This window comes from Paroedura picta, chromosome 7 (assembly GCF_049243985.1).
Source record: "Paroedura picta isolate Pp20150507F chromosome 7, Ppicta_v3.0, whole genome shotgun sequence".
Classification (NCBI taxonomy): domain Eukaryota; kingdom Metazoa; phylum Chordata; class Lepidosauria; order Squamata; family Gekkonidae; genus Paroedura; species Paroedura picta.
The window spans coordinates 32,293,294-32,306,198 of record NC_135375.1 but is presented as its reverse complement, the minus strand read 5'-3'; the positions used below and the strand labels follow the sequence as shown (position 1 = coordinate 32,306,198).

General features: G+C 42.1%; 1 protein-coding gene across 2 annotated transcripts in view; it reads right to left on the bottom strand.

The window, feature by feature from the left end:
- The window catches only part of HOMER1 (homer scaffold protein 1), a 79,920-nt gene that overhangs the window by 48,218 nt on the left and 18,797 nt on the right, over window positions 1-12,905 (bottom strand). Inside the window, exon 2 of one of the 2 annotated variants that reach the window (XM_077347313.1) lies at window positions 4,653-4,809. In XM_077347313.1, the coding sequence (XP_077203428.1) occupies window positions 4,653-4,809 (157 nt within the window). Of the gene's footprint in view, window positions 1-4,652; window positions 4,965-12,905 lie in introns of those variants that run through there. The other variant, XM_077347312.1, reaches the window with a different exon arrangement.

The following is a 12,905-nucleotide window of genomic DNA, read 5'->3' as shown; positions in this document are numbered from 1 at the left end:
CAAGGTAATTTTATACATCATGGTACATAATGTATTGGAGCAGTGGTTCTCAACCTGATGGTTGGGACCCCTTTGGGGGTCAATATACATTGTGATAATGCTGTACAACAGAATATGAAATATGCATTGCTCAATCAATGAAAAAATAGTTTGCAGAATTGTGGTTCAACAAAAGTTACTTATTTGGGTTTAAGAATTAGCAACATGTTTAAGTATTCTTTTAATCATAGTGGCAAGTAGACATTATAAAATGCATGCAAGAGCAAAAGGCCTCTATACCAGTGGTCCCAATCTTTTTATAACTGGGGACCGGTCAATGCTTGACAATTTTACTGAGGCCCGGGGGGGGGGGGAGTCTTTTGCTGAGGGATGTTGCCACCACCTGAGCCCCTGCTCCTGAGCTTGCGCATTTGCGTCCATGCCTGCGTCTTCTCCCTCCGTAGCGAGAAGCTAGCCGGGATGCAAGCAAAGCGGCTGCTTTGCTTGCGGCCTGGCGAAATTCTGGCTGCGGGGGGGGGGGGGGAGGCAGGCGCAGCCACCGGTTGTCTGGTACCGAAGCCTTCGCAGCCCGGTACCGGGTCACGGACCGGGGGTTGACAACCCCCGCTCCATATTATTAAAAGAAACCGTAACTTATTTTGGAATACTGTTTTAATAGGTCTGCTTGATACCTATATTTCACTACATATCACAGTTTCAAATTATGCTTTCCTTTCAGTTCTAAAACCTTCTGGCTCTACAGAAACTATTACAAGTATGCTAGATTTTCATATAGGACATTGAAACAAGACCTAGAAAGTTCCTCATTTTAGGTGCCACACAGTTCTTGATCACTTACACTAAGAAGTCCTAAACAATGGGTGGAACTATTAAACAACGGAGAAGACACGTTAGATTCAGGTGGGTAGCTGTGTTGGTTTGAAGCATCAGAACAGAGTTTGAGTCCAATGGCACCATTAAGATCAACAAAGTTTTATTCAAGGTATAAGCTTGATACAATGCACACTTCTTCATTATATCTGAAGAAATGTGCATGCACACGAGAGTTTATCCTTACCATAGCTCCTCTATATATTATGGAAATGGCAATCTGGGCGGTCCTGTCCGGGTGCCATCCTGGACAGGAACATCTGTCCAGGTGCTTCCAGCAGGCTAATCCAGACGCACCCAGCAAAGCTGGGCGCATCTGGATTGGGCCAGACCCTGGAGATCTTGTCTCCTTGTCACCCAGCCTCACCGCCAGAAGCTTCCTGGTCGGTGAAAAGGGCGCATCCACGGCTCCCAGGTATCTCTGTCCCAGGGAGCCTTGCCCTAGCCGTTACATGGCTTTGGGAGCTGAAGGGAACAGGCCGCGGGGCGAGGGGGGGAGGATTCCCTTCCCTTCAGCCCCCAAAGCCCTCTCTCTGTCTTGGACACGCAGCAAGAGGACTTTAGGGGCCAAGGGGAAGCAGCCGCAGAGTGTGTGTGTGTGGGGGGGGAGGATTCCATTCAGCTCCCAAAGCCCTCTCACAGCCTCGGAGATGCGGCAAGAGGGCTTTGGGAGCCAAGGGGCCAAGGGCAGGGGGAGGATTCCCTTCAGCTCCCAAAGCCCTTTTGCCACCTCGGAGAAGCAGCGAGAGGTCTTTAGGAGCTGAAGTGGCCAAGGGCAGGGGGGAGGGAGGATTCTCTTCCCTTTGGACTGCAAAGCCCTCTCGCCACCTTGCAGAGCCTGCGAGAGGGCTTTCCTGACCAAAGGGAAGCCTTTCAAAGCCCATTTTTAAAATGGGCTTTGTTACTAGTAAGTTGAATAACCTTTTGTTGCTCTTAGTGCCACTGGACTCAAACTTTGTTCTAGAGAAGAAGAGTAGAAGCACAAATTGCAGATGGCAATAATGTGGATCAGAAAGGACCTACTATTGATAAGAAAGAGATTAACTAACCCACCTACTTCTACCTTGTCTGCTAGCTCAGAAGACTCCTCCCCACACAGAGCGGGGTAGGTTAGTGCAGGTAGGTTAGTTTGTTCACAGATTTATGTTTTCAGGCTTTCTCCTTGTTGGGTTTTATTTTCCAACCTACTACCTTCAGCAGCATCCCAAAACTTACTAAATTTAATTAGTAAATTTATTTCTTAAATGACGTTTTTGTTTTTCAAATACTCCCAAGAATTCAGGCTGTATACTGTCTACATATTTTATTCAAGTCAATTATAACACAGAAAATAGAATAGACTCAGTTTGAAGCAGTCATTAGATAGTGAAAAGTTCGACATCCATAGCCAGATCAGTTCCTAAATCTAAAGGTCATCTTTCCTAGAGCTAGAAATAGAGACTTACCACAGGAGACTGAAATGTGCCACCCAGAAATACCAGAGAAAGATATACTTGTTCAGTGCTTGAGAATGCTAAACTAAAGCTCGATTGAAGGAATATGCTTTCAAAAAGGGACAAATATGACAAAAGCTCCAAGTCAGAGGCAGTGCAACCCCATGTATCAGGAATCAGGGCACTGTATGTGGTTTCAGCCCCAAACCACCCAAAGAATCTGTTGGCCAGGAGACTGGCAGGATCTCTGGCTTCTAGGTGCAAGCATGTGCAGAGCACCAAGCTACTGGTGATAATCAGGCCAGCAAGGGCCTGTGTGGGGATCAGAACTTCCTGAGTGCTGGTGAGAGGTGCTGGACCTCGGTACATCAGTCCATGTCTCATATGGCCTACCCTTGTCCTTAATCCGGAAACTTCAGCTAGTGCAGAATGCAGCTGCTAGAGTCCTCACTGGGACACCTTTGACATCTTTCCACAGGGCATGCAAAATGGAGCTATTCCACCGGGTTTATGGTTGAGGCTGGGACCAGCGGAGGAGATCGGCTGCCCCCCCTCCCCGGAGAAGGGAGGTTGTGGGCCTGTGGACATCACGTCACCCCATGCTCTCAATGCCTCTAAGCTGGAAGAAGGTTGGGAAATTATACGCCACGTTATGGGTTTTTAAGTCTTTTAATGGGGGTGTTTTAATGGGGGTTTAACACTATGTTGCCTGCCACAAGCTCATTGGGGAGTGGTGGGATACAAATTGAATAAACAAACAAACAAACAAACAAATAAATAAAATATTAATGTTTCTCATTTTTGCCTTTCATTCAACTGGGGACTTATCATTTTATTTTAGAAAACTGAATGAACACCTTAGATTTCTATATCTGAGACATCCAGAGGGTGGTGCTAGATAATTGTGTAAACTAATTCTCCTGTGGAACACAACAGTTGTTTCCCCTAATGTTGCCAACAGTCCCCTAAAACATGAAACTGAACTCAGAATACTGCTTTGTTTCTTACAAACATGTTGCAATGTATATATGTTGTGATCTTTCAGTGTTTGAACTAAACAAAACAGTACCAGTATCTGTTTGACAGATTTGCGTAAATTAGCTCTTTCCAGAAATTAGGAGATTTTAAAGAGTATCTGCAACAAAGCAAAAGTGGATGCAGGCAACAGATAAAGAATGCAACAAAACTTTGGAAGTTCAAAGCCCTGAAGACACAACTGCAGGCCAATGAGCAGAATAAGGATTTCTAAAGCTATCTCCTCTCACACCTATATCTATTTTCCTATTTGTGAGGAAACTACCTTCATTTGCAATCCCACAAATATTTTTTTACAATGACATAGCTATGGCCTAACTGCAAGCCTTCTTCCTTTCTATACAGTCCAGAACTTTCTGTTGTCCACAACCAAATTTTAAAATTAGGCAACATCCCAGTTCTTTTGTAGTACTTTTAAACCTATATTATAAATAATCGAGGTAAAGGTATCCCCGGCGCAAGCACCGGGTCATGTCTGACCCTTGGGGTGATGCCGTCTAGCGTTTTCATGGCAGAATAAATACGGGATGGTTTGCCAGTGCCTTCCCCAGTCATTACCATTTACCCCCCAGCAAGCTGGGTACTCATTTTACCGACCTCGGAAGGATGGAAGACTGAGTCAATCTTGAGCCGGCTGCTGGGACTGAACTCCCAGCCTCATGGGCAGAGCTTCAGACTGCATGTCTGCTGCATTACCACTCTGCGCCACAAGAGGCTCTTCCTAAATAATCAAGGTATTGATATTTTATTTAGTAGTGGTACATGCCTGCATTTTGCCTAATACTAGGATCAACCTAGATATTTTGCATTGACTTTAGAGAATTTTATCCATTAAAAAAATGGAACAACAGAGGAGCAGACAGGTTAATAAAGGAAAACTTTATATGTGGTGTAATGGAAGAATATTTGTGTATTAAAATAGTTTTATCCATTAGAACACCACATTAAAAAGACCAAATTTTGCAGTAGAAAATGGAATTGTTTTAGCATTTAATTAAAATGTATGAGCACTAAACAAATGAGCACTAGATGTCATATTACTGAACTACTTTCCACAGCAAATATCTGTGCCACTAACTTGTTACAAATAATACATAAAATATCTTTTGTGATAAACGTATCTATATTGATAAACACATTTTAAATACATTTTAATAAATAATTATTTCCCAATATGACTCCCTAAAAAGGTTCTCATTCTAAATCACATTTCAGGAGACAAATTTGTTATAAGGAAAACACAGGCTAAAGTGTAACTTATACTTAAAAGCATTTCTAATAGTTTACCTGAGCTTAAACGGTCAAACAGCTTACCTTTGAGCCATCCAAGCTGATTATCCTATAGACATTTCTTGTGCTGTCATAGAAGTAGGATACAGTAACAGCATGCTTGCTGGTGGGAACCCAGTTCTTCTTTGTATTAGGATCAATCTGGAAGACATGAGCTCGGGTGCTGTAGATGGGTTGCTCCCTGAAAGGCAAAAAGTAAAAGTGGTGAATCTGATTTGGACGCAAGACAGTTGTACACAAGTCAGTTGGATATTTCATCCATCGTGTCCTACAGATTTGATTTTGCATGAGTAATGTATTTGCCCCCGCACAAGATATTAATGTGTGGAGTGGGATATAGCTGCAAAGTACATGAATGGTACTCACAAGCCAGAGATACAGAAGTCCTTTAAAACAAATTGAGTGGCCAGCTGTACAGTCAGATAAAAAAGACATATCTAAATATAGAGGCACTACTGATCCACCACCTTCCCTTCCCCCTCCATCCATCTGTCAACCTCTTTAACACTGGCTGTCAATAAAACTGGTGTAATTTCCTTGTAACGATGAAGACATAGGTATAAGTTTTCCTCAACTCAACACAATCAAGACAATTCAATTTCTGGTTACAAGCTGTAATTTACTGAACAATGATATTTGAGGGGGGGAATTAACACACTCTAAATGATTGATCAGAATGTTAAAAGTAGCTAAGTTCTATTGAACCACTGATCTATCTAGACTAGCATTCCACTTCCAGGAGTGGCCAGTCAGATGCTATAGAGAAGTCCACAAGTAGGGACACAGTCCTCACCCACTGACTATACCACCCTTCCTCATCCCGGACACATCCCACCCCAGAACCCCTTACCCTTTTATTTAGTCTGTGGCACCCGCGGCGCCACAGGCGGTGTTAAGATAACAGCTCACTTTGCCAGCAAACTATGCTTCAAATTTGGTAACAATTTGTTCCTTCATATCAATGGTACAGCTATGGGCACCTACATTGCCCTATAACATTCTAAATTCCTAGTCATTCATATCTCTTTTGTATCTATGATGATACATTGATGACATTTTTATTGTCCAGACACATGGTAAAGAAGTTCTAGACATAGTCTACCAAACATTCAATGACTTTCACCCTATCATCAACCTGATAATGAATCAATCTATGCAAGAAAAATAATTTCTGGACACTGCTGCAAAATTACATAATGGGTTCCTTATACCAGTAACCAACAAACATATATATGTGCCTCCAGCTACCTTCCTAAATATACCAAACAATCCACTGGCTCTACACTACAGCCACATCTGCTCCAACTCTATAGGCAGAAGGATCTACAAGATTTTTTGCAGTGGCATATTTAGGATATTGTGCCCCAGAGCATATGCCCTGGGTGTCACTTGATGGGAGGCAGCATGTAGCTCTCCAGTGAGACTCCCCTCCAGTCTCCCAGGCTGCTCCTGGGCCAGCTGCAGGAGGAGCCTTCCTGCCCTCATCTCCTGCAGAGTCCCAGGCCAGGCTGGGCCACTCCTGTCGCACATAACCTCTCCTCTCTAACCCAGCCCAGCCAGCCACAGCAGCAGCCCAGACCATTCAGTAAGAGGAGCCCTCTCTTCTGTCTGTCCTGTGTGCTGTGGCAGTCTCCTCCTCCTGTTCCACTGACTAATGGGAGGCACCCATTACTGTACTTATACATTTTGACACTAGTCTTGCCTGGCAATTAACACCCCTCTCCCCCCACCACTTATATGTAACACTTGAAGAAATCTGTTTTAATGTATCTGAAGTATGCAACTACACATGCTGAGGCTCTCAGTTCTTGCTTATACCCAGAATAGAACTTCGTTGGTCTTGGAAATGCTACTAGACTCAAAGTTCTCACATTTGTTTGTTAACTCTTGTATTTACATGTTAATGTGCTGCCATTCAGGTTTTATCATCTGCTTTAATCCAGCTAAATTTATCACCTAGTGACTTATCATGACTCTGCCTAGCAATTCATGGCAACTAGCCGCCCCCACCCCCCATGTAAGGCTTGAGGGAAACTGTTTTCAATGTATCTTAAGAAATTAAACTGTGTTAGTTTTAAAGTTGCCACTGGACTCAAACTTTGTTTTGTTGCTTCAGATCAATATGCCTCCCACATGAATCTATCTTTATTATTATGTTACCCTTCAGTCATCTTTTCTCTAAAAGAAAATGCTCTAGATATTTTAGCCTTCTCTCACATAATAGATGTTCCAGTCCCTTGGTGGCTAATTTCTCAACTGGGATTGTCAGTGCACATAGTGCCCTGTAGGAGAAAGCCTGCTGGACCAGCGCAGCTACCCCTCCTGCCCGACACATGGTCTGGGACTGATGGAGGACTGAGTAACTTGGTGAGATCAGTTCTTTCAGGGCAAAGGTTTCACCCTACCAGACCCACGTCTCAGTCACACATGTCAGGTCTACCTTATGATCTGTAAAATAGGTTTGCAGAGACATGTTCTTATTATTGATAGACCTGGCTTTACATATCAGTGAAAGAGCCAGGCTGTATCCCTTAGCCTCATCCCCTACATCTCTCAGGATAGGATGAAGATTAGAAGGGATGGAAGCATTCTTGTATTTCCGACCCCTTCTCCCACCACTACAGCTCCCATACACCTGGATTTTCCTGATACCTAGAAAATACAAACAAGGAAAGTCAATTGCCCATTAACAGAAGAAGAATCAAGGAATAGTAATAATGCTCACTATATAGGACACACTTTCATCCTCATCTCCTCTTTGCCAAAAATATGATTTTCAAACTGTGAGTAGATTCAGTCCTGAAGTACTGATGGTCCTTTCAGACTAGCTGCTTCTAAGGATTTGAATGCGGGGGGTCCCCCAATGCCTAGATCAACATTTTAACCACTACAGCATACTGGCTCAAAAGTTATTTTGAGACAGCTGCAGAGAGTTGCTCATTTGAATGGGTAGTGGCACTGAGGGATTTTAACCACCTTCCCGTTTTTGTTTCACTGACCTAATTTCCCCCATCACCTGAATTTGATATTAACTGGAGGGTGGGAGGTATAGAGGTTATACTTTTTTTCCTCCCAGAGAGTTAATATTAGTATCAGTATTGCATGGGAGATCTTAGAAAGTGACAGATGCTGATCACAGATCATTTAGATCTTGCTTTGAAACAGATTCTTTCAAGCTTGAGTAAACGAAGAAAAGCAAAGTTTCTTGGCAATGTACACCCTCACTGTTGAAGCCTCATTGCCAAAATACCCAATTATTTTAAACCCATATGCATCTTCATCCCACCATGTATTCAAAGTATGTACATGTGAATATAAGTGTATGTTGGTATGAGACAGGAACAACATATACTGGCACTGCAGTATAAGCCAGAAGAATCTCAGGATGCACACTTGAACCCAATCTTAGACAATGAGATACAGATATATAGAATCATAGAATAATAGAGTTGGAAGGTATCTCCTGGGTCATCTAGTCCAACCCCCTGCACTATGCAGGACACTCAGAACCCTATTGCTCATCCACTGTAACCTGCCACCCCCTTGAACCTTCACAGAAACAGCCTCTCTGTCAAATGGCTATCCAGCCTCTGCTATATTTATCTACCATTTCCAAGTGGGTATTTCAGAATCATATCCATCCTCACCTCACTCTTAGGCACAGTCTTTTGCCTGACGATAACAAATACTGTGCAGACATCTTTCCTGCACACTTGTAAACTGGTTCAGATACCACAGTTATAGAAACTACATATCTGACTTAGCAAGAGGTTCAGCTATCTATATGAAGAAGAATTGGTTCTTATATGCCACTTTTCTCAACCAGAAGGAGTCTCAAAGCAGCTTACAATCACCTTCCCTTTCTTCTCCCCACAATTTTTCAGAGTAGTTCAGCAGGTGTCAGAGTAGTTCAGCAGTGGAATAGGCTGCTTAAGGAGGTGGTGAGCTCCCCCTCACTGGCAATCTTCAAGCAAAGGTTGGATACACACTTTTCTTGGATGCTTTAGGATGCTTAGGGCTGATCCTGCATTGAGCAGGGGGTTGGACTAGATGGCCTGTATGGCCCCTTCCAACTCTATGATTCTATGAATAGACACCCTGTGAGATAGGAGAGGCTGGGAGAATCCTGATATTACTGCTCTGTCAGAATAGCTTTATCAGTACTGTGGCAAGCCCAAGGTCAACCAGCTGGCTGCATATGGGGGAATCGAGACTCAAACCGGCTCACCAGATTAGAAGTCTGCACTACACCAAGCTGGCTCATTTAACATATCCCACTTAACATCATCCACATTGGTATCCATTTGTGGTGGAGAGAGGTCAAAAGGTGGCAGGTTAACAGGAAGTAGTAAAACTAGCAAAACAGCACTCCTGGGAACAAGCTCGTATTTGTTTTCACTGCTTGTCAAATTGTGTATTTGTGAAATATTACTGCAGTAGAATTAAACAGGCATACTTTTAAGACATACAAGAAAAGGCATTTTATAAAGTCAACCCAGACACATTACAGAGGTAACAAGAGTCTACTCTAGGACCACATCCAATCTTGTATCTTGTTCTCTTTATAGTGATATCATCAACCCAGGGTAGCCCGCAAGGTTGATTTTTCTTTCAATTTACATTTCAAGTATCAAAAGGCTTTCCAGGGTAATACTAACAAAAACATCAAATTACTTTTACTGTATCTGGAATTAGTAAAGCTAAGATGGATTACTGTGTCTACTCTGGGTAACTTTACTTTGAGATGGATGGTAATGTGGCACACTGCTGACATTATCTATAATTAAGAGACAGACTGGAAAAGAATTAGGGGGAAAGGAAACAAGGACACTTAGACCTGAGTACAGTTAAAGCTGTAATTATTAAATTAATTCATTATTTTCAGGTTAAATCCCAGTAAACAACATTTGGAATTGGAACACTCTCTAAAACTTTCAGCCTAAAAACAGTTAAGAAATAAGACTTTAAGTGCTTAAAAGGTTGTTTACAATGGTGAAGAGTAATTTTTCTTCCCCTGCACTTAAGAGTAGGGAAAAAGGAATTATGAATAATTTAGCAAAGTATACCATATAGCTGCGTTATTTACATAAACTGGCTTATATAGCTTCAGGTGGGTAGCCATGTTGGTCTGAAGAAGCAGAACAAATTTAAGAATCCAGTGGCACCTTTAAAAACAACAAAGTTGTATTTAAAGTGTAGGCATTCATGTACATACGCACTTCTTCAATCTCTGCCAGTGAGGGGGAATTCACTACCTCTTTAGGCAACCAATTCCACTGCTAGACTACTCTAACTGTGAATTCCCCCTCTCCCCAATATCTAACCAGTACCATTCTACAATTAGTTTAAAGCCATTACTGTGGGTCCTATCCTCTGCTGCCAACAGGAACCACTCCCTGCCCGCCTCTAAATAACAACCTTTCAAATACCTAAAGTCACATCATGTCCCCTCTCAACCTCTCCTGCAGGCTGAACATTCCCATGTCTCTCAGCCTTTCTTCATAGGGTTTGGTCTGCAGGCCTTGGATCATCCTCGTCATTCTCCTCTTCACTCTCTCAATTTTGTCCATATCCTTATTGAAATTTTGGCTCTAGAACTGCATACAGTACCCCCAGGTATGGTCTGACTAATCAGGTATACAGCAGCTCCACGACATCTTGTGATTTTGGTGTGATGCCTCTGTTGATACAGCCCAAGCCTGAATTTGCCTTCTTTACTGCTGCATCACACTGTCTGCTTATATTTAGCTTACAATCCACAAGTAGCCAAAGATCTCACTCAAACACACTGCTATCCAGAAATCGCCCACCCAGGATGCATGCTTCTCATTTTTGTGACCCAGATGTAGAATTCTGCACTTTTCCTTATTGAATTGCATCTTATTCTCATTTGCCCACTTTCCCAGTGTGTTCAGATTTCACTGAATTCTTTTCTGGGGTGTTCTCTACTCCTCCCAATTTAGGGTCATGTGCAAATTAAATGAGCAGTCCCTCTACCCCCTCATCAGATCATTGATAAAAAATGATGAAAAGTACCGAACCCAGTACCAAGTCCTGTGGCACCTTACAGCTCACCTCCCTCCAATCTGATGTAATAGCATTGACAACCACTCGTTGGGTGCAGTTTTCTAGCTAGTTTCCTATCCACCTAAGCATCTGAAAATCCAGTCTACAGCATTAGACAAAAGCTCCCATAAGATTCAAAATACCACAGATAAAAAGACATTTTAAAAAATGAGTAAGTCCAGTACCCACAGAGGAAACTTACAATAAATTCCTAACAACACTCATAGGAATAAGCCTCACTGAATAAACCTGGTTAAGATTGCTCTGGCAGCAGACTACGTGCAGACGTAGGATAAAAACAGAAAATATTTCTAGGACAGCTGAGCTGATTTGGAAGCACCCTTTCTATGTTGAGTCCAAATGTAACTATTTCTTCAGGTTTGCGCTCTGCAGTGGTGGGAGAAACAATCCCAGATCTTCACAACACTACACTGTTGGCTGACACTTGTGATTACATCCCTTCCAACTCCCAGTTTTATGCTTTATTTTACCTAATAATGAGTTCAGAAGCAGATCACACACATGCGCACATAGAGTTTTAATGGGAAAAGCTTGTGGGGGAAGGGGTCTGACAAAAAGCAGCTTCAGAACACACTCAAAGTGCAAATGCTTTTTGCATATCTCAGCTAATCTAGCATTGTTTGTTATGCCAGTATAGTGAACACAGTTGAATATAATTGCAAAGGCAGCAGCTACAGCCACAGAAATCCAGAGTGTTTCTCTGAAGTGGGTAGGCTGTTGTTAAGGTCACTGTAACCCAGACTTCTGTGTGACACACTTGTTTTCTCCTTTCCCTGTGTTATAACATTGGACTATCTGGAATGCACCCAAGGACATCCAGAAAGATAATTGTAAAAGCGATGTTAGGTAGTAATAGGCAGATGGACGATAAGAAACAAATGTAACGGACATTGATACACTCAATCGGCAATTCAATATTTTTTAAAGGTGAAGACTGGTTACAAATATTCTGTGCTATGCCCTTCAAGACACATATATAGTATTCTACTCATGTCTGAGTATGGGAACTTTGACTCTCAAAAATTCATTCCCTGAAAATCTTGTTGCTCTCTAAGGTGCTATTGAACTCTAAATAATAAATCCCAACATGCAAACAGGCAAACATTTCTTGTATGTGCCCATAAAGTATTTTGGACAGTTAGATTTTGAGTGCTTTCCTTTTAGATTATCTAGCTTTCTGACTTGGAAATAACATTAGTCAGCATGCTATTTTTGATCAGTATTCTGTGTTTTTCCCCATTTGCAGAATTCTGCATTAGCACCACCTTTATACTGCCCTCCTAGAAAAAGTTTTTTGTAACGCAAGAAAAATATCCCTTTATATCAGTAGATTATGCTTATATTCATTTTCTTGTAAGCCTGTGAGCACTTCAGTAATTTTAAGAAAACTGCCCTAACCTGGATGGCTCATGGTAGCCCAATATCATCAAATCTTGGCAACTGAGTGGGGTTAGTATTTGGATTGGAGGCCACCAAGGAAAGCAGACTGCCTCTGAAAATCTCTTGCCTTGAAAACTGGTGAGGTTAACATAAGCGCTACTTGACAGCACTTTCTAACAACAGTGATCACCACTACTGGCTGTCATGGAGGGGATTTCAGTGTTCTTATTTTTCTGGAGGAATTGAAGCTTAAGCTTACTAAGTATGGATGTAAGTGAATATACTGTGGTGGGTATTTAACATATGTGAGTCTTTGTGATATTGGGCACTTGAGAATCTAGTTGAAGTCAATACTCAGTGGCTGAATTTACAGTTAATTTCACTGCGGTGGTGTGTTTGTTTTCTGAATAAGAGGTGTTAGGAGTAAAGTTAGGAAAGATGAAATCCATTTTTTCTTTGGAAGTTTGAGCTGAGCTAAACCTTCACTTTGAGTTTTTAAAAGGGTTTTTTTTTTTTTGCTCTCTTGGCAGAAAATAGGTCAGAAGTCAAGTCTTTATGAAATACTAGGTCTAGCAAGACACAATGGGATGGTCAATCCCCCTCACCAGCTAGGCAGGTGAAATCTAGAAGGGAACAGATTTGGAAAAAATGTCCTGGCAACTTTGACCTGGCCTGACCGGGTCAGAGGGAGTAGAAAGACAGAAAAAACTCCTGGGTTCTTCTGTGTTGAGCCCATTGAGACAGAATTCTCACCTGAGGAGGCAGTCACTATGTGATGGCCTGAATATATGAGCAGAGGTCCCAAGATAA